Below are 20,573 nucleotides of genomic sequence, written 5' to 3'. Positions count from 1 at the left end.
CACACACACACACACACACAATTTGGGTAGTATTAAGAGAATCATGTCCAAAAGACGGACATAGAGCCACACTCTTGTACTCCCTCCACTCAGGAGCCTGAGGTAGGAGGCTGGTCTTTAGTTGGAGATACAATACAGCATTGTCATTGGAGGACCTCCACAAAAGTAAAGCCTAAACTACATTCAGAAAAGAATTCAAAGACTATCTAAGGCAACGTGAATTTATTAAGAATCAATAAGGGACAACATACACTTCAGATTTAAGTGCACATAGGGGTAGAATTATGGGAGTGAGGAAAAAGAGAAACAGAAGCACAAAATGGGGGAGAGTGTGCTTGAGGAAAGAACAATACTACACACCTGAGACATGACTCTGTGTGTGTGTGTGGGGGGGGGCAGTTATGCTAGGGTGTCTGTACGATATATACATATAAGTTTACATATGTATGTATGTGTGTGTATACACACACATATAATTCTGCAGCTTTCTAAGTTAACTTGTTCAAAGTACATAATTTACAAGGTTAAAAGATTAAACAACGTTTAAAAGTTAAGTACAGCTTAAAAATAAGAAAGGGCATGATTTACTTATTTCTTTTATCTTAAAGAATGCCTTTGAGGCAGAGGCAGGTGGATCTCTGAGTTCAAGAACAGCCAGGGCTACACAGAGAAATACTGTCTTGAAAAAACAAAACAAAACAAAACAAAACAACAAGAATGCCCTTTTTTGTAAATAAGATTGTGAGGTGGTTTTATGAGGTTCATTGTCTGTAGAGTTGAAAGAGTGGTGCTAACAGTTAAACTCAAGGCCACAGCCATTCTGGTTCTAAGTGACCACAGTGACTTTTAATATTGTTGTTTGAAATGTATCAGGGGAGGGAGGAATGAGCATTATCTCTGAGGGCTGCCTTGGCTTTACATTGTGTTATAGTTTCTTGACACTCAGCTAAGAGGAAACCAAGGGTAATCTTAGGGTGAGATTCTATTTTCCTTCCCCATGTCCCCTTGTTTTCTCTTTCTTCCTATCCTGCCTCAATCTAAGAGGGGAGAGGACATTTTAGGGAAATGAAATTAAGGGGATTCTATGGGAAATGACGCAAGCTAGTTGAACGGAAGTTTAAAGTTAGTACAGCTGTCATGCCAGGACCCGAGTAATTGGTACCACCAGGAACAGTTCCACCTGCAAGGCTTTCAATACCATTTAAAAAGAAGTACATACTTCCCACAGCAGGCGGTCTCTCTCCCATTCACACTTTATCTCCTTCTGGGTCAAGTAGGCATAACCACCTAGCTCCACACACCCATGAACAGTAGTGGTAAGCTTTCCACAGTGCTGTTTTAGGAGCTGGGATGAGTTGCAAAAACTTTTACTCACTGTATCTCAGGCGTTTGCGAAGATAACAACTTAGATTGGGAGATGGGTTATTTGAACTGTTGAGTCCAATAATTTTTCCTAGGTTTCACTGATTGGAAAGATGGCAACTTATAGAGATCTCCTGAAATACATATAAAGATTATTTGAATGTGGATTTAGGTTGCCAACAAGAATTGGAAAAAGCTTGGATGGCTGGAACATCCCAACAGAGGGTCTAAAGGCCATAAGACTGAACATCGATGGTTTTCAATCTCTGGGGTGCACTGATAGGAGTCACCTGCAGGTATAGAATGAGCAAATCTGAGACTATGCATTCCCTACAAGAGCCAATGTCGGAGATGTCAATGTTGCAGACATTTTGAAACAAAGTACACATGGAAAATCCTTAACTTGTCACTGGGGAGAGAGGTCTGTCCCCTAACAGAAGGAAGACCAGAACACTGTTTAAAGCTAAGGGTGGTCCTATGCAGGAAGAGTGTGGGGACAATGGCGGGCCCCCTGGGCAGGGCAGGGCCGGGCAGCAGGGCGGGGAGGCACAGGTAGGCTGAGGTGAAAACCAGCGGGGCGCAGCTCTGGGCTGCGGAGCGCTTTCAGGTCTTTCGGCCCTCGGCGGCTCCCATCGCAGCTCCGGGGCGCGAAGCGGAGACGGCGACGGCGGCCGTGCCTCCGCGCGGGCGCGCGGGCATGCGGACACCCACTCGGCCGGTCCCGGCGTCCCGGCTCCCGGAAGCGGAAGGGGAGCGCGGCCCGGCCTGGGCGGCGGAGGCGCGGGGCCGAGTGGAGAGCTGCGGAGCGGGCGGCGGTGAGTGTGGGCGGTCGGGCGGGCGGTCCACTCCTGCGGCGGAGCCTCGCTGCCGGGGGCCGCGCGGCCCCTCCCGGGCCGGGGGAATTGACTGGGCTGGTGAGAGAAATCCGCCGAGTTGTCCCCGGGACTCCGGCTTCCCTGCACCTCCGGGGCCCGGGCTGTCGGTGTGACCGGGCGTTTCATTCATTTCGAGGTTGCCGGTGCGGAGCTGCAGAGATTCCCCTGGAGAAACCGGGCACCTCCATTGACCTTCTCTCTCCTCTCCCTGGGCCGCACCGGTGGTTTTGAGAAAATGGCTTTCTGCATGGCAGCGCTTTGCACTTGTTACCGTGCTCTGTAATCGCTACCTGGACTTACACTGCAGTGATCGTTTAAAATTTATGGTCTTTCTCGAGCTGTATTTGGGTCACATTTTAAGATCCCTTATGAGTCAGTGGAAGATGTTTGTATCTTCAGGGCTAAGAGGACTTGGTCGATTATTACTTGAAAATACTGCAGTCTAGCAGTTCATAAAAGTACAGGAGGGGAAAAAAAAATCAAGGTCATTGTGGGTGGGTCATAAATCATAGTGTAAAATTGCAGCTCAAAATAAGGGCAAATAAGGGTAATTAAGTGTAAGTTAAAAAGACTTGTCAAGTGGGTCCTCCACCCACTGCTAATATGTGCACTCCCCCCCCCCCCCCAAATTCACTACCTACTTTGTGGTAAAAGATAATAATAGTACTTGCCATTTGATGACTGCTTAGTATGTGCCGTTCCTAGATGAAAGGGTTTGGTGCAGTATCTCATTAAGTTCTCCCAGCGCTTGAGATTCACAGACAAAGTTCAGAGGGGTCCTCTGTTTTTCCTTAGTTGTGCCCTCTCTCAATAGTAAGGCTTTTTGAAGAGGTGTGAAATCAGTTGGAAATAAAACAAAGACGATTTGGAGTTGAGGAAAGAAAAACCAGATTCTCTTTTGGTTTCTGTACTATCCAGCTGTGGGGTCATGGGTAGGTCAGGGATCCAGTTTATTTTCTCATCCATATATTTAGGTAGGTAGCCAGGCTAAACTTTTCCAAAAACCGTTTTGTTGTTGTTGTTGTTTTTTAAAAGCCTTTCCATGTTTATTTGGCAAATGCCATGTTTTTAATTTAACACCTTTTGACATGGTGAGGGGACATTTAAAGCATTACCTCATGGGAAAAAAAAATGTAAATATGTTTGTAGTACCAGAACTCTAGAATTCAATTTGGATGTAAGAGTAGAATTACACTAGACATCTTCAGAATGTGGAGATCTCTGTTAATACTTTAGGAGCTGTAGCTGGAAGAAACCAAATAGTACATGTTCAAGAGAAACTGCTATCTAAATATGCTTTGTTTTTTTTTAAGAAAATTTAAACACTTAAGTATCCACACATCAATATAGCAATTAGGATCCAGACAAAAGGAAATTGGTCGATCATAACGTTTATTCATATTTGCCCACTGCCTGATTCTCTAGTTCATAGTTGGTGATTCGGAATCATAACAGAAAAGCACATACATTAGTAAAGAAACTAAGAACTCTGGGAATGTCCACGTGGAGCCAATGGAAGTGTTTTCAGCATAGGGTTTTACATTGCACACTATCGCTTTATTAGACATAATGGGAAAGCAAAGGGATGTAGACTTCCTTACTTAACAAGTGCTAGGACTTAGACTCAACTTCAAATGTTCTAGAAATGAAAGAGCATTCGCTTATCATCTAGTGGAACAGTCAGTGTATAAATGGCTCTTAATGAAATTGAAAATGTTTGATCTCTGCCGTGTGTGTGTGTGTGTGTGTGTGTGTGTGTGTGTGTGTGTACATGTGTCTATTTCAGATTTCAGTCACTGGTAGAGTTCTTGCCTGGGATGAGCAAGGCCCTGGGTTTGATCACTGGGGGGGAGGGGGGCGGAGAATGGAAAACTAAAGTAGAAAGAAACACACCTCCTGTCTTGTCAGGATTATGATTGGTTGGTTAAGAGTCTCCAGTAAGCTGTATCTTTTGTTTGTTTTTGTTTTGTATTTGGAAACAGGGTTTCTATGGCCGTCCTGGAACTTGGCTGGCCTTGAACTCACAGAGATCCACCTGCCTCTGCCACTGCTGGGATTAAAGGTGTGCGCCAACACTGCCTGGCTAAACTGTGTCTCTTTAATAGGCATATTTTTTCATGCGTTAGGCAGCTAGCCAACCCAAAACACCTTGTTATGATGGTAGTCTATTTACTTGTTTCCTGGTTTACATCTCCCTGGGGTAAATTGTGAATTTTCTGGGTATGTCTTTTGCATTATAAGCCTCCTTTTCTTCTGTAGTCATCTTAGGGTAGATTAAGCATCTTCCAGGACTGAAAAGGCTGGATGTAGATATCTGTGTATTGCACATGTGTGTGGACATGTGCATGAGTACACACACACACAGACACACACACACAGTCACACACACACAGACACACACCCCACAGATTGATCAGATTAGGTACTAAATAGTAGTGCTTGATGGTGACCTCCAGTTTCTGGTCTTAGGCCTTTTTTCTGTGGTCATAGAGTTCCTAAGTTGTTCAAAACTTGTGGGTTTTCATCGTTAGGAGCATTTACTATTAGTGTGCTTAACTCATACTTGTTTTGGTAAATTCTGCTACTGTGGACAATCTAATCTAACTTCCTTTTCTTCTCCCAGGATGTCTTGGTCCAGGGCTTCTTGAAGGACACTAGCTTGCTCATTTTTCTACTTGGAAGAGCATGGGGGTCAACACCCAGGAAGAACCTTACTTAGCTTCTTCATTTCTGGCTTTTACTTTATATGAACATGTTTTTTTCCTGGTACTGTTTTTGGAGGAAGGTTATTATTGAACCCGTCCCTACCCTACATTAATGTTGCCTGTCGTGTTCTTGAACTCCCCATGTTCCTCAGTGAAAATTCCCACCGAACTTCTGTATGGGCTGAAACAGTGTTTGATAGTCTGTCTTTAGTTGATACCATTCTACATCGTCCAAGTTTCTTTTTTCTTTTTTTTGGTCAGGAGAGTCTACTGAAGTATGTAACTCTAGCTCAGTGTTGAAGTACGTTCTTTGTGGTTATTTCACTTATGAGACCAGCATACAGAATAGCAAATACATGTGAAGAGCAGCAGCCGTTGTTCAAATTCAGTGGCTGAAAGCCTTCCAGAGGCCATTCTTGAAGCGCTGGAGGTGCAAGGGTGGTACACTCGGACACTGCTGCACTCACACTGCTCTCGGACTCTTCTGGGAGAGCTGTCTCAGAATGCCTTGCCTGGACTTGTTCTGAAGTCAAGTGCTGATTTCCATCCATGTTTCACTCCCTAGTTCGACATCTTGCTTTGTACTTGAGACTTGGAGTAGGGGCTTTGTTTCAGATCAAACCCATAGTTTTCTTTTTCTGCTTGAAAATGTACTAGGCAGCATGTGGCACACCTCTTTCCTGCATACTTATAATGCAACACAATGCCAGTGGCAAGACTGCAGTAACTGACGGGGTTTTCCTGACTGTTGAGTTGTTTTGTGTGAATGTGTGTATGTGTGTGTGTGGGCGCATGCTTGCCATGGCGTATTTGTATAGCTCGAGGACAGTGTGAAGGAGTTGGTCCTCTCCTTCCACCATATGGGTTCGAGGGATTGAATCCAGGTCATCAGATTTGATGGCAGGTGCCTTTAACCCACTGAGGCATCTCACTGGCCCTAAAGGGTTTATTATGACAAATAATTCCCTGGCTTTGGTAATAAACAAAGTAGAAGGTAGATGGATGGCTAAAACTCCGTGCCACTTTTATTGATGGGATACAGGGATACTTTTTTCTAGTAATTGCTAAAGGTAGAAGCAATACTTATCCTTGATTCACTTCCCTTCAAGCTGCCTTTGGGCATTGCTGCTTCCTTGCTAAGCAGCTTCTCCCTGAAGTGTGACAGCAGTCTTCTAAGTTGGCATTATTACCCCTGTTTTGCCACGTTACAATGAAGCTTGGAAAGGGAAACAAGGCTGTGCCACCATAACTCCTTATTGTTAATGCCCATACAAGACTTAGGTCTACTTTGTTGACAATATGCTATCTGTGACATTTTAAAATTTATATTAGCTTGTTGGCTGATTCCTAGAATCAGTCAGAGACTGGTATCTTAGAGTTAACTGCTGTGATTAACTAATTTTTAGAGTAGAATAAAACAAAATGGCTTTATGGGTGTCTTTAAAGATATCCACCTGCAACTTTGGTTTTTATTGTGGTGTGTTTGAAAAATTATTTAATGAGTTATTTATATTCTTTTAGATGTAGAGTGTTAATAGGTGTACAATGTTAATGTTTTATGACATTTTATAGTTCTGAAGCACTGGGATTTTTCTGTCCCCTTAACTTGGATTTAGGGGCTAAATAAAGCTAGATATTACTTATATTCCACAGAGAGTGATGCCTTTCTTGATTTCAAGTCAATAAGTGCCTGGCATTTGACTCATGGATGATTATCCTGTGCTCTTTCCTAATAATGTGACTAACAGAAAGTACCGTGAGGCAGCCACTGTTGAGCTTGAGCCTTACAGCAGTATTGACTTTGGTCATATTTCAAAATGTACTATGTGTAATTCTCAAGATTTTTTCTTCCTGGAAAAAAAAAAATTATTTACCATTGAGGGGTAGCAGCTCCTCAAGTTTGTCATAAATACTTGGCCACTAAGACCAAGGCAAAGAGAAGGAGACCACTTTGAACTTGGTTAAAGTTAGTGGGAGCTGTGAGAAGGCTCAGTGCCAAAGAGTATGTGCTGTTTTTCCAGAGGACCCAAGTTTCCTTGAATAATATCAGTACTCCAGAAGATAGTATATAATTAATAACCTGGTTGAATAAAGGAGTGAATTGGTATATCCTAAATCTTTATAATATTATCTTTTAAATTTTGAACTGTAGGAATTCACTTTTGTGGTTGACTCTCCATGGTTTTGTTATAGGAAGAAAATTCTTTTGTTAAAAAAATTTGAATGAAACATACATTTTACATTGCTCACTATTTATCAGTCATGCTTAGATCCGTCTAGCTTCACATTTTGGTCACCATTGTCCTGACTCACCAGGTGAGCTCAGAATGCACTGTAACTCTGCTTTGTGGCCAGGGAGTTCATTAGAGCCCAAATGCAGGACACGGGGTTATGTGTTTTCATGGGAACTGAGTGATTTCAGAAAGGAGAGCTTCCAGGAGTAATGGCCATGGGTGCTCCTGGGGGTGGGTGGAATATGAATGCACAGGTCAGGTGGGGTGGGATTGTCTTATTTCTGATTTTAGCACTTTTAGTTGTTATTGGCATTTTCTTAGAATGTCTACCTGCTTACTATTTTTAATCTCTGATTAATTATTGTTAAAGTATTCATAGGTACTCACAGGGAACTGTTAATGACGGGAGGCCCATATGATGGAATAAGTAAATAAAGAAATAAATAAAAGAATGACTCAAGAAGATACTACTTCTCAATGCAAGTGCCAGACAAAGTACACCTCATCTCAGTGAATTTGCAAGTGGTAAGTGGGCATTTGATTTTTTATGGGAATGTGTTTGCTTTCTGGGACATGGTATGTCCTTGGAATCTAGTGTTTAGCAGGTTATGGTTGTGTTCTTGGAATCTAGTGTTAGGCAGGTTGTTCATTTGCTAATGAAAAATTAAAGACAATTTAGACTTGTTTGACTTTTTTATTTTAAATTTTGATAGAATATATTTTCTTAAATAAGACTTTTTCCATTAGAAACCTCAGAAACATCTTTTAAAATTATACGTTTTACATTGTTTTATGCAGATCTTTCTGTACCGCTTTAAGAAAACTAATTCAACATTTTGTTTGTAAGGTCATTGGTGTCTGCTTTAGGCTATTTCTATTTTTCAGTTGGTTGAAAAGAGTTTAGAGTTACATGTCCTCGCCAATAAACTCCAAAGAAAGTTAAGTATGTACAGAAAACATAAAAGTCGTCTTCCTCCTTACTCTGTCTCCATGTGTTCCTTGTGGTCTAAAGAGTGTTGTGACGGCCATGTGTTCAGTCCTGGATGAGTGAGTATAGTGAGCAGCAGGAAGGAGAAATACCAAGTAGTGAGTAGCGAGAACCAGCACTTGGCAGCAGACTGTCCCCACCTCACGATTTACACTGCCTGAGCGACGCTGGTGTGGCTTGACTGAGGTGGCAAACACAGGTGACGTCAGGCTTGCCGGCCAGCAGAAATCCATGGGGAGTTGAGGCAGTCAGCTGTACTTCCCATTCGGTTCAGTCAGCATGGGAGCTCTCTCTCCATGGACGTCCGCCCACGGCTGAACTTCCATTCTGAGATGGAGACGGTTCACTTTCTACCCTTCTCCAGACACAGTTTTTACTTTCAGGCTGTTGTACCGTTTTCTTTGCTCCTTGTCATAGACTCAGGCAGGCCAACCCCTCCTCGGTTTTGGAGGACGTATGAAATAAGCATGCTTGGGTCTGAAATGGGGTGTAACCCAGGTTCCAGAGCCCTCAATCAGCACGGGAGAGTTGAACCCATCTGTATCATGGATGAGCACAGTTAGCAGTTTGGTTACTGTTCCCTTCAGGCTTTCCCTGTCTACTCTGTAGAAATCTCTTCTATTTTGTCTAATAAAAACTATTGTACAAGCTGCTCTATAATTTAGGCCCCCAAATTTTCGCCTTGAAAAAATCCAAACGAACATGGAAATAAATTTGGAGGTGAACACTGGATGCCATGACTTAGGTTCTATAACTGATGATCTGAACTTCATCATATACTCACTTGTCTCTCTGTCCATCCATCAGTCAACTTCATTGTTATTATTCTATTTCAGAGTAACTAGCAGATATCAGGAACTCCACCGTCATACTTCAGTATTGGTTATTATTAACTAGAGTGCAGGATTGGCTTATAGTATGGCTTTGTAAAGTGACATGCACATAGCATAGAATGCCTTAATCTTAAATGTGCTTTTCCCAAGTTTGGTAAATCTATGATAGGCTTTAGACAGTACTGTACTTTCATGATTACTAAAAGTGTTGTATCTCTGTATATCCTTGTTCTGTCTACTTTGTACACTTGGGAGTGTGCTTTCATAGGTAGTATAAGTAAAACTGCTGGGCTAAAGGCTTTCACGTTTTGATGGGTGTGCCAAATTGCCCTCTCAAGAGGACTGTATCATTTACATGCAGGTCAGCATTGTATGGGAGTGCTCTTTTCCCTGTGCCTTCTCAACATATGAATAAGTACCTAGTCACTCCACACTTCCTCATTAGTAGTGACTACCCATTAGATTTTCTCCTGTTTGTGAGTTGATGCTTCATATATTTACTTTGTCTTTGCTTTTCAGCCATACATTATAATATTCTTTCCAGGAATACCTTATCTTTAATTTTTGTTTTTTGTATATTTTGAGTTCAGAAATGTAAATTTATGTGGTCAGTCAGTGTTTGTGGGTCTTGGTTGTGAAGCAGTTAAAGTCACTTGCTCTTGTTTTCCAGAGTTGGACTTTATTGACCTTTTCAAAGAAACAGGGATCATTGTGAACTAAAGTGCCAGGAAAGTTTGTATTAGCTTTGGATCATGAGTTAAATTTAAACAGTAAGCAGAGTGCTGGGGATACTTCAGACACGAACAGCAAATGATGAATATTTTTCATGCTTATGGAATAGTAATAAAACCAGTTTTAGCTAAATAGAAAACTTAAGTTTATAAATATATGTTTGACTTCATTTCTTGTTAGTTATTTTGGCTAATCCTTGTTTTTCTCTAAAATACTCACTCAGATATTGCAATGTTCTGTCATTTAGTCATTTTTGTTGTGGTTGTTATTTTTTCCCCTCAGTGACTCAAATCTTTTTTCTGAGGTGGCGCACTGAAGGTTCAAGACAGGAAATAGCGTATACCTTCAGAATGAACTGAACATTGTAAATATTTCCTCAGGGCAGTTTATTATAGTTGAATTATAATTTCTTTAAACGTAGTTTGTGCTGTAGTAATTTACATCCATATGAAGCTAGTCACTATACTATAGTCACCAGATAGCAATTTCAGTGTTGACGAACCAGTTCATCAACTAGTCACTTCAAAGTTTGATTATGAGCTCACATTTAATATACAAATTAGCATGTGGGGATCGCCAGCTAATGAAAGTATTTGGCAAATGCCGCCCGTAAGCCTGAACAGCGCTGTTCAGTTTGATGGTTGCTCAGAGTGTGTAATAGTTTCTGTCCAGCCATCAGCCACACCTGTTAGCCATCCACACTGGCGTGATCCTGCCACTCTACCAGTCACAGGCTCTTGGCCGTAAGCAGCTGTGGGCTCTCAGAAGACCACGGTTCTCCCCGGCCTACTGTAAGGACCATGTGCCGCTGATTTTTACTGATCAGGTATTTGTTTTCAGTATTCAACAGTGCGTTACCTGTTTAATTTCTCTGGGCTCGGTCTTCTTGAGGATGCTGTTTTAGAGTTTCCCATCTACATATATTTTCATTCAGGGAAACAGACCCATCTTAAGTGATTTTGTCACTGTCTAGTAGTTTCTGTTGTAAGGCATTGATCTTTAATAATAAGAAAACATTGCTACTTCAAAACTGAAGGAATTAAAAAACAGTTCAAAAGGTGAATAGATGATGATTTTCCTACTTGCTTAGCAGATTTGTATGTGTTTCTGTTTCTCGTGTTAACAAGATTAGGAATGAGCCACGAAAGACCTCTAGCATGTGAAATGAGTTTTTAGTCTTGGGTAGAACCAAAGCATTGAAAGCCAAAGAGGCAGGTGAAGTTCATACTGCTGAGTATGTTGGGAGTCAGAGCCTCTGTCTTGTCTTGTAGCTCTTGATTGTTAGCAAGGGTGCAAAACTATTAACAGTAAACTTCAGGCCAGCCTGGGCTACATAGCAAAGCCCCTGTTCAGCTTCCCATCCTCCCAAATTATTCTTTGGAATGTGTCTCCCTAACTATGTATGTATTCGTATTTGTGCTCCTTTAGTTTTTAGTGTGATGGTTCCTAGGAAATACACAATATGCTTTATTCTCTCTGATTTTCTTTAGTGACACTGAACTGTCCTGTAAGTTTCTGACTAAATGGTCTTTTTAAAAGACCTAGGCTTTATTCTCATTTTAGCATTCTTATAAAAATACTGATTTGGACTTTATCTGATTTAAATTGTCGAGAGTATTGTGTTTGAATTCTTGCCATTTTTTTCCCCCAAGGGGAAACTAGTACCTTTTAAATTAAATATATATTTTTAAGTTAGTTTATTTTCATGGTTGTTCTGGGGATTGATGCTAGGCAAGAAGTCTGAATGGAACTAGAAAATATCCTGAGTGAGGTAACCCAAACCCAGAAGGACAAACATGGTATGTACTCACTTATAAGTAGATAGTAGATATAAAGCAAAGAACAATCAGACTGTAACCCACAGAACCAGGGAGGCTACATAGCAGGGGGGACCCTAGGATGACTGTGGCTTATAATAAGTTTTGGTTTTACTCAATTACTAGGCAAGTGAAACATTTCACTATTAGGATAAGAATTTGTGCTGTATCAAGCTGATAATAGAAAAATAAATAAATGAATAAAAATGAAAAAAAAGTAAAAAAAAGAAGTCTACTGTTGCTTAGTTTAGTTCTTTTTCTTCTGTTGCTTCAGGAGTTGGGAGTTTCTAAGGATGAGAGAAGAGGTACTCTTTTTAACTTAAGTGGCCTTTGATCTTTGTTTTGGTAGCCTATGGCCCCGCTGAGCACCCCAAAGGCCCTTTGGTGGGAGAATCACATAGTTGGGGGTATCATATCAGCTACAGATCTGAGAGTCATCCTTGTCTATTCTTTAACTCCTAAGTAGTGAATCAATTAGTAAGGCTCACTGATTTGATTTTACTTCATTTGGTCTCTTCTCTAAAATTAATTTTGGCTTTTGTATTCTTTTATTCTAACTGATCTGTCTAACTTTAGTCTCCACATGAGTGTCAATAACAAAAGTGTAAATTTTACTTAACTCCCATTTTAATAGCTTTCCTGTGGATAAGAATAAAGTTTGAGCATTCTAAATGACATCTCTGTTTCCCTCATGGTAGAGCTCCTCTGTGTTCTCCCAGTCACAGTCCCTGGGAGGTGTTCCCTGACTTTTGGTGGCAGATTGTGACCCTCCTGTGATGCTCAGGTCACAGTTGCCCTGCTCTTGCCTCTCTTTGCAGTCCCTTGCCATTTTGTTTATTTTTTATTTTTTGCCAAGATGAGTTCTACATCTTTTAAGATTGAGCTCAGTTTGTATCTGTTCCAGGAAGTCCTGCTTGAATCCCGATGTAACTAGGCCCCATCTTCTGTGCATTTACTGACAACTTGTTCATAGATCTAGAACTTACCGTAGAAAATTTAATTCCTTTTAAAATGACTTTTTCAACTGGACTTGTAAGAAAGTGGTTCTCAACCTTCCTAACACTCCGACCCTTTAATATATATAGTTCATGTTGTGGTGGTCTCCAACCATAAAATTATTTTCATTATTGCTTAATAACTGTAATTGTCTACTGTTATGAATTGTAATGTAAATATTTTTGGAGATAAAGGTTTGCCAAAGGGGTCATGACCCATAGTTGAGAACCACTGATTTAAGCAAAGGTCATGCCTTATTAATAATCGTATCTACAGCTGGGTGTTGCACGCCTTTAATCCCAGCACTCGGAGGCAGAGCCAGGCAGATCTCTGTGAGGTCAAGGCCAGCCTGGGCTACAGAGTGAGATCCAGGACAACACAGAGAAACCCTGTCTCAGAAAACAAAAGAACAAACAGAAAAAGACAATTGTATCTACAATGTCTAGGCAACAGCTGGTACAAGTACTGAGCCAGCAGCGACAGTCATTTGGTGATGCACATGGGTTTTGAGCCTTGTGAGGAATTAGTCACTGGCCCTAGAATGGGGTCTGGGAATCAATCTCTCTCTCTCTCTCTCCCCCTCTCCCTCTCCCTCTCCTTCTTCCCTTCCTCCCTCCCTTTTTTAAAAGCTCCCTAATTGATTCTGGTTTGCTGCAAGTTTGAGGATGACTGGCCTAATTTATTATTTATACCACTATAATTTATGTCAGAGATATCCCTAGACTATGTACAGTAAGCTGCTGTTTAATCTTTGTAAATTATACCTACTACAGAATGGATATGTTGTAAGTCACTTGATGGACATCACTTGTGATTGAAATTTCAGCTCACTTGGAGATTTGCATCATAAGGGGATCTGTTGCTGTTCTTAACTCTCAGCTGAATGAAAGTCCCATTAAACAGGAGTCATCTTGAGTTGATAGTAATGAAATTAGTTGGGCTTCCTCCCACAAATTTTAATCATTTTAACTATTTGTAATTTTCACTTAGTTTTAGCATTTTTAAAATGGTTTATAAAATTCTTCATTGCAGTTTTAAGTACATATACAGTCTTTATGTTTATATTTGCATATATCCACAAAGTACTACCCAGATAAAGGTGCTGATATGTTTTTGGCCCTCTAGAGGTTCAGATTCCTTTCCAGCTAGAACACACCTCTTCTACTATAAGATAGCCAGATTCGAGTCTGTGATGTTAGCCTCCTGGTTAAAGTGCTAAGACTTTTGTACATGTCTTTTGGTGGAATAGTCACTATTTCTTTTGTATCTACACATGGCATTTGTAGTTAAGGATAAAAAAGTATTTTCATTTGAGCAGATCATGCCAATTTTCACTTTTCCTAGTGATGATTTAGAATGAACAATTAAAATTAAATGATTTGAAGATTTTAGTGAACTTTCTATTTGTTCCCCTAAATTCTTAGTGGATAAAACCTAAATATACAAAGAAAATTCCGTCAGTGTTGTCATGTAGTTTCCAGGGATGCAGTGTTCCGTTGAGTAGTTTTTCCGTGTTGTTAACTCTCCTTTTCTCTCTCTCAGGATTGTCGTGGGTTGGCAGGCAGTTCTAGGGCTGCAGAATGGGTCTTCGGATTCACTTTGTTGTTGACCCACATGGTTGGTGCTGCATGGGTTTGATTGTCTTTGTCTGGCTATACAATATTGTTTTAATTCCCAAAATTGTCCTCTTTCCTCACTATGAAGAAGGACATATTCCAGGCATTTTAATAATAAGTAAGTTTCTAAGTCTTATTACCTTATGTAAAGATTTTTTAATCTCGTTGTGAATGTTTTGAAGTACACTGTCTCCATGACTTCCTTTGAATATGCGATTTCAATAGTACTGCTAACCTTTTACTTACTTAAGTTACAGTTGTGTGAAACAGTAGCTTTTTTGGACTTGCAGAGTTAAGATTCTACCTCCATATTCATTTCACTCTGAAAAGTCCTTGAAGACCATTTTGTTAAGAGAAGCCTGACAGCAGTTTTATTTCTGTTTTGGATTTAACTGCAGATATGGGAGGTGATTGATTCGTTGATTGATATTTTGAGACAGGGCTTCCCTCTGTCACCTAGGATGGCTTCAGACTTGCCATTCTTCTGCTGCCTTCTTCATGCTGAGGCCCCAGGCAGATATCACTGTGCCTGGCTTGAAAATGGAGGCATTATTGAGAAGGGGATGGGATATATTACTGGTAGATAAGAATTTCATGACCCCCAAATGACTCATGAGGTCATCCATAGTGTTTACAGCTTTCATGTTCTTCCCCTCATCTTGATCTCCTAAGAGCTATAGGAAATTATAAACCCTATTATACATTTGACAGGACTGATCCATATTGCTAGGTATGATCATGTATGCAGTAGTCCTAGCACTCAGAAGACTGAAGCAGGAAAATGGTGACGTCTAGGCCAGCCTGAGCTCCATAGTAAGATGTACATCAGACAGACAAGCAAACAAACACACTTCCATTGCAGTCAGACACACATTCAGTGAACACTGTTTGCCTTTCATGTGTTCAGTGTGTTGGCTTTTTAGTCCCCTACAAAAGGCCCATGTTTTAACTTCAAATGTGTAATTATAGTGACTGAATCTCAATTGCTCCTTAATATTATTACTATGGTTACTTTAACATTCAAAAGTTTCTAATTCTTCATTTCTTAATTCTCAAGAGTGTATCTCTTAAGATTCATCAAAGGAAGCAATTGAATTTCACTAATAATCAGAATAATTTTGAAGATAGAGTTGATGAAAGGTTAAATGTAGAATACTTTTTAAAGGCTGTTTTGATCCTTTTAAATAAGTCCATCCATTTATTTATCATTATCAGAGGTCACTGTATGAAAGAATCTCATTTATTTTAAGTTTATCAGTTATTTTAGAAAATCACATTTGAATTGGTACGTTTATGTAGTTAACATCTTGGCAGGACTATTTAATGAGTAAAATAAATCTTCATTTTAATATCTAGCCTGTTGATAAAGTTATCCTGATAGGGTTGATTGAAATGCATTTTTTAAACTTTATGCTTGTTGATAAAACATTTTAAAGGGTGAATGACTAATTTCTCTATTTAATTTCATATTACAGTATTCTATGGCATTTCCATATTCTGTCTGGTTGCCTTAGTGAGGGCCTCCTTAACTGATCCTGGAAGACTCCCTGAAAACCCGAAGATCCCACATGCAGGTAGGGTTCTCTTTAGGTTTATCCATTTTCTGATGCTAGAATTATTAATATTTATTAACACAACTTATCACCTCTAACGTATGGGTTTTGTAAGTCATTTGAAACTGATTTTGAAGTCTTTGCTAATGTGTCGTTTTCAGTTGCAAGACCCCTCCCCACTCCCTCCTTTTGTGACTGTTCTCTTCTCCTCACCCCTTAGATCCATATGTATTCTGAACATGTGGGTTCTTTTCCCTTCTGTGTGTATGTGTGTTGTTGTGAATTGTGTCTTTAGTCTCCAGAAGAGTCTGCCACTTAGAACAAATAAGTATCTGTTAAATGAAACAAATTACCTGAGAAATTCTGGTTTATTTAAGAACACGATTTTCACCTTGTGATATTGATAAGTTGCTTAGAGCAAATATTTTCAGTGTTATGGACACTATTTCCTGTCTTCTGCAGAGTCTAACAACTTGATGAAGAATTGAAAACTTTTGATCTTGATATCAATTAAAGATAAGTTTTATTATTCTGTTGCCAGATAGCCATTTAATCACACACAAAAAATGGAAATGAGTTGTTTATTTTGTTATATTCCAGATCTAATAGAAGCTCACTTTTATCTTTCTTGAGCTCATTTTATTATTTCTATGTTAACTTTTAGAGTTCTGTACTTTTCATCCATGTTGGAACCAGAGCATTTTCTATAGTAATTCAGTGGTTTCCCAATTTGCACTTTAAATTACCCAGGGATCTTTAAAAAAAATCTCAGTGTCCAGGTCACAGCCTGTATTAGTTAAATCAGAATACTTGGGCACTGACACTGGTGTGTGTTTGTTGAAAGATTCCCCCAGGTTTCAGCCTGGGAACCAAAATGGTAATTCCACATGAAATGAGATCGACAAGTCACCACACAGAGCTCTCTAGAAATCCTGGTTCTTAGTTTTTGAGACTTGCCATTCAGAGCCTTACTTGGTGCACAGATGTATAAATTAGTTAGGAGTTTCACACTGATGTTAGTATCGCTGAGGCACTGTATCGAATATGTAACTTTTATTCACTTAGAGCAGTAGCAGCACGGCCTCTCAGCAGTTAATGTGCATTTGTTTGGGGGTGAGAACAGAGAGGTGGTACTCTGTAATCCTCTTCCTCCCAGGCAGTATATCGGAAAGATGTCTATATCATATTTACATGCTGCTCCTTCAGCACTGAAGTCCAACAGCCCCAGAACAAAGAACCCGGCCTTTTATGACTCCAGACCCACTTCTGAGGAACACTTCTGTTTGCAGTGGCCACACACTCAAATATCTATGGGTTCCTAACATAGCTAGTCCATAAAAGACAGTGTAAAGGGAGCAGCCATGATTCAGCTGTTTTGGAATTTTCACCCAATTAAATTGCTAGATCTTAAAACTTTAGAAGAGAAAAATGGGCACATTGCTAAGTTTTTGTCATTACAATGAAATGCCCAAGGCAGGCAGGTTTTATGAAGAAAAGATATTCAGTACACACTGACGTGAGGAAGCTTCCATCAAACATTAACTCCTTCCTGAGCCTCCTCCAGAATTGCCCATAAGGCCTTGCTTACAGTATTCTAGGCTTTTCTACTCATTCTAAAACCAGTTGCACATTCTCGGTAAAGAGTTATTGTAACAACCCTACCCTTAGAATCCAGTTCCTTGTGTAGTTTTGTGTTATTGTAATGAAATACTGATGGAGAAAAGAGATTTATTTAGCTCATAGCCTAGAGGTACAGGGGATGGTGTCTATACTGGATCAGCTTAATTGAGCGCCCTTTGTGTCACATCTTCATGGATACCAGTGGCAGAGATGCTTGCAGGAACAAGCAATCACATTTCAGAGCCTGTCAGCGTTCACATTTCCTGTTCGCAGCCAAACCCTTAATACATAGACCTTTGTGTTTAAACCTCACCCAAACATGAGAATCAGGGAATCTCAATTTTTATAAGAGACTTTATTATTAAAAAATCAGTTTAATTGAGGAAGATATTGAATTTGAGCCCAGCTGAAGTACATGGTGACATGGACACTCACACTCACTGTCTTTCAAAGAACCATCTAAACAAATAAACACATCCACTACCAATAAAGCTCGAAATCCAAACTCTTAACACTGGGGGGAAAAGAAACCCAACAAACTAATATAAATAAATAAATGAGCAAATAAATAAGTCAGCAAGTGATGAAATTATAAAAGCATTGAACACTAAACAAATAATATAGTTTTGTGGATTCTTTGTGTGTGTAGGTATGTATGTGTGTGTATGTGTGTGCACCATGTGCATGCAGGTGTCCCCAGAGGCCAGAAGAAGGCATTAGATTCTCTTGGTCCCTGGGTGCTGCGAACTGAATCCTGGTCCTCTGCAAGAGTAGAAAGTACTCATGATCACTCAACCATCTCTCTAACCCCACAAAGAATATCATAGTGTTTGTGCTCACTTGATTCCATATAAAACCAACGCTTGTCCTGGTATCTTTATAGATGTAGTGATTGAGAACACTAGGGAATCTTGCTGACTTAGGGGGATTCACATTTTGTCTTGTCTTATTTGATGGTGGCAGTTTTCTTCTTAAGAGACCAAAGAACTTCTCTATTACCCAATTGAAACAAACAAATGAACAAACGCTCTTCATTACATTTTAATTTTTTTCCAAGTCTACAAGTCTCATATCACGTGATTCTTAGGACAGTTGAGTCAGATGACCTGGGTAGGAGTGTGACTGTCCTAGATCACCTCGTTGGAGAGTGCATTGCTGTCAACAGATCTAGGACTGTCACTGCCTTCTTTTCAACCGTGTGTCACTTTCCTTTTCTCATTCACCTTTGGTATAATTGATTTGGGGGATTGGAGTTGTTGTCATGGACTTTTTGGCACTGGTTATCTGATACATTTGTAAGTATGTTTTTTTAACTTAGTAAATTTAACGTAGGAAAATAATATAGCATGACAGATGTTGAAAATATAGAATCATTTTTTTTTTAGTGAAATCTTGAAGGTTAAGCAGTTTCATATAATTAGATTCTTCAGAAAAAGAAACTTAAAGCCATAATCCTCACATTATTAACCATATTTATTGAATCACACAGAACTACTTTATATACAGTTTCTTCTTTCCTTTTCATATTTCTCTCTCTCTCTCTCTGTGTGTATGTGTGTGTGTGTGTGTGTGTGTGTGTGTGTGTGTGAGAGAGAGAGAGAGAGAGAGAGAGAGAGAGAGAGCGAGAGCGAGCGAGCCGAATGAGTGTGTATTCATAGGCATATATATACTGCAGTGTATATGTAGAGGTCAGAGGACAACTTTTGGGAGTCATTTCTTATTGACTAAGATATAGAATGTAGTAACCTTAGGGAAGCATTGGAACAGGGTGTTCTGTCTTTGCAGCTACATGGGATACTCCTGGCTGGGTAGCCTGCAAGCTTTTAGCTGATTCTGCTACCTCTGCCTCTCAGCGACATGTTGGTCTTTTTTTTTTTTTTTTTTTTTAAAGAATACCTTTAGCATACATGTGATCCAATAATATGAGGCAAAGTTAAACACAAGGGAGTGTCCTTTTTTCTCTTGAGAAGGTCCTTGGAATTTGATTTTAAAACCTTTGAGCATGTAGATGTAGTAGTCAAATGACATTGTTATACATATATATTATTAAAATTATTCACATGTGTATTTGAAATAACAAGTATAAAACAGTAATCTAACTTAGAAATATCACTATCATTTTCAAGTTGTATGGAATAATCTTATTTGAGCTCTTAAAAAATTGCTTTGTTGAGGGGAATCACCTGTCATTTAATTCATTCATTGAAAGTATCCAGTTTACTGTGTGACCATCCCCATAGTCTGCTTTGGGACACTTTCACAGCACCACTGACAAAGCATGCTGTTGTTTTGTTTGTTTGTTTTTTTTTTAAATCAAAGATTTTGTTTTGTAATACTGTGTCACAAGTGTTCTTGGGTTTTTTAGAAAAGAAGTGGACTTGAGTGCTCTGCATACTCGAGTTTGTTAGTCTGCTAGCCTGGGCCCCAGCTTCTTAAACTGTGGGTCCTGTAACTGAATGTGGGGGGTCAGGAAAACTTGAGCTACAGGAAAAGATTTCTGAGTTGTGAGCTTAATTCTAAATCAAATGAATGATGAATCTGAGGCACCTTTGGTAGCATTTGCCTCCACAGAGCTGGGTTGTGTCACTGAGTTCTAAATGCACAGCCTTTCGCTTGTGAATGCCGCCTGAAACACTTAGGATCAGAATCGTGACTATTATTTATGCACGAATTGTTTGTAGGGTTTTTAGCTGTACATACGAAGTTTTCTTCTCTTATGGAAACAATAGTCTAAAGAAAACAAAGACTTAGTATTTCCCTGCCATCATTCCTCTGCATGCATTATCAAATGAGCATATCCTGGGTTTATCGTACTGGAATGTTGGATCTTAACTATTGCTGTTTGAAGAGCTAGGTGAGGTGGAACATGCCTGTAATCTTACTCAGGAGGCAAAAGCAGAGAAATTACCCAAAATTCAAGGCTACCCTGGTCTACATAGTGAGTTTCAGGCAAGCCAGGGTTAAATAGCAAGATGTATCTCAAGAAAGAAATTTGTACTTTTTGCTTAAATTTTTGACTTGAGTTTCATTTTTAAAAAAATCAGTAAATGATTTTTGGCTTGATATTATGACAGAATTTTCAATAATTTCTGAAATGGCTTTAGATGTTCGTATGCCATTTTTGTGCTGTGTATTTACGCACAGTGTTCTTAGTACTGAAGATTATAAAATCAAAATATCAATCAGCTGCGGAACATTTAAAAGCTTTCTATCTTGCAGTATCAAATATTCATCAAAACTTT

At 39.6% G+C, this 20,573-nt stretch overlaps 1 protein-coding gene across 3 annotated transcripts in view; it reads left to right on the top strand.

Moving 5' to 3' along the window:
• The first annotated feature begins 2,008 nt into the window (after nt 1-2,008).
• Zdhhc21 (zinc finger DHHC-type palmitoyltransferase 21) overlaps nt 2,009-20,573 on the top strand; it is a 49,915-nt gene continuing 31,350 nt past the window's right edge. The window contains exons 1-5 of one of the 3 annotated variants that reach the window (XM_036178760.1): nt 2,009-2,177; nt 7,547-7,701; nt 11,821-11,851; nt 14,085-14,276; nt 15,634-15,732. In XM_036178760.1, the coding sequence (XP_036034653.1) occupies nt 14,123-14,276; nt 15,634-15,732 (253 nt within the window). In that variant the 5' untranslated portion in view covers nt 2,009-2,177; nt 7,547-7,701; nt 11,821-11,851; nt 14,085-14,122. Of the gene's footprint in view, nt 2,178-7,546; nt 7,702-11,820; nt 11,852-14,084; nt 14,277-15,633; nt 15,733-20,573 lie in introns of those variants that run through there. The other 2 variants (XM_036178759.1, XM_036178761.1) reach the window with 2 other exon arrangements.

The sequence above is a fragment of the Onychomys torridus genome, chromosome 2 (assembly GCF_903995425.1).
Source record: "Onychomys torridus chromosome 2, mOncTor1.1, whole genome shotgun sequence".
NCBI lineage: Eukaryota > Metazoa > Chordata > Mammalia > Rodentia > Cricetidae > Onychomys > Onychomys torridus.
Note: the sequence above shows the minus strand (reverse complement) of the source record. Positions and strands in the feature narration are given on the sequence as shown.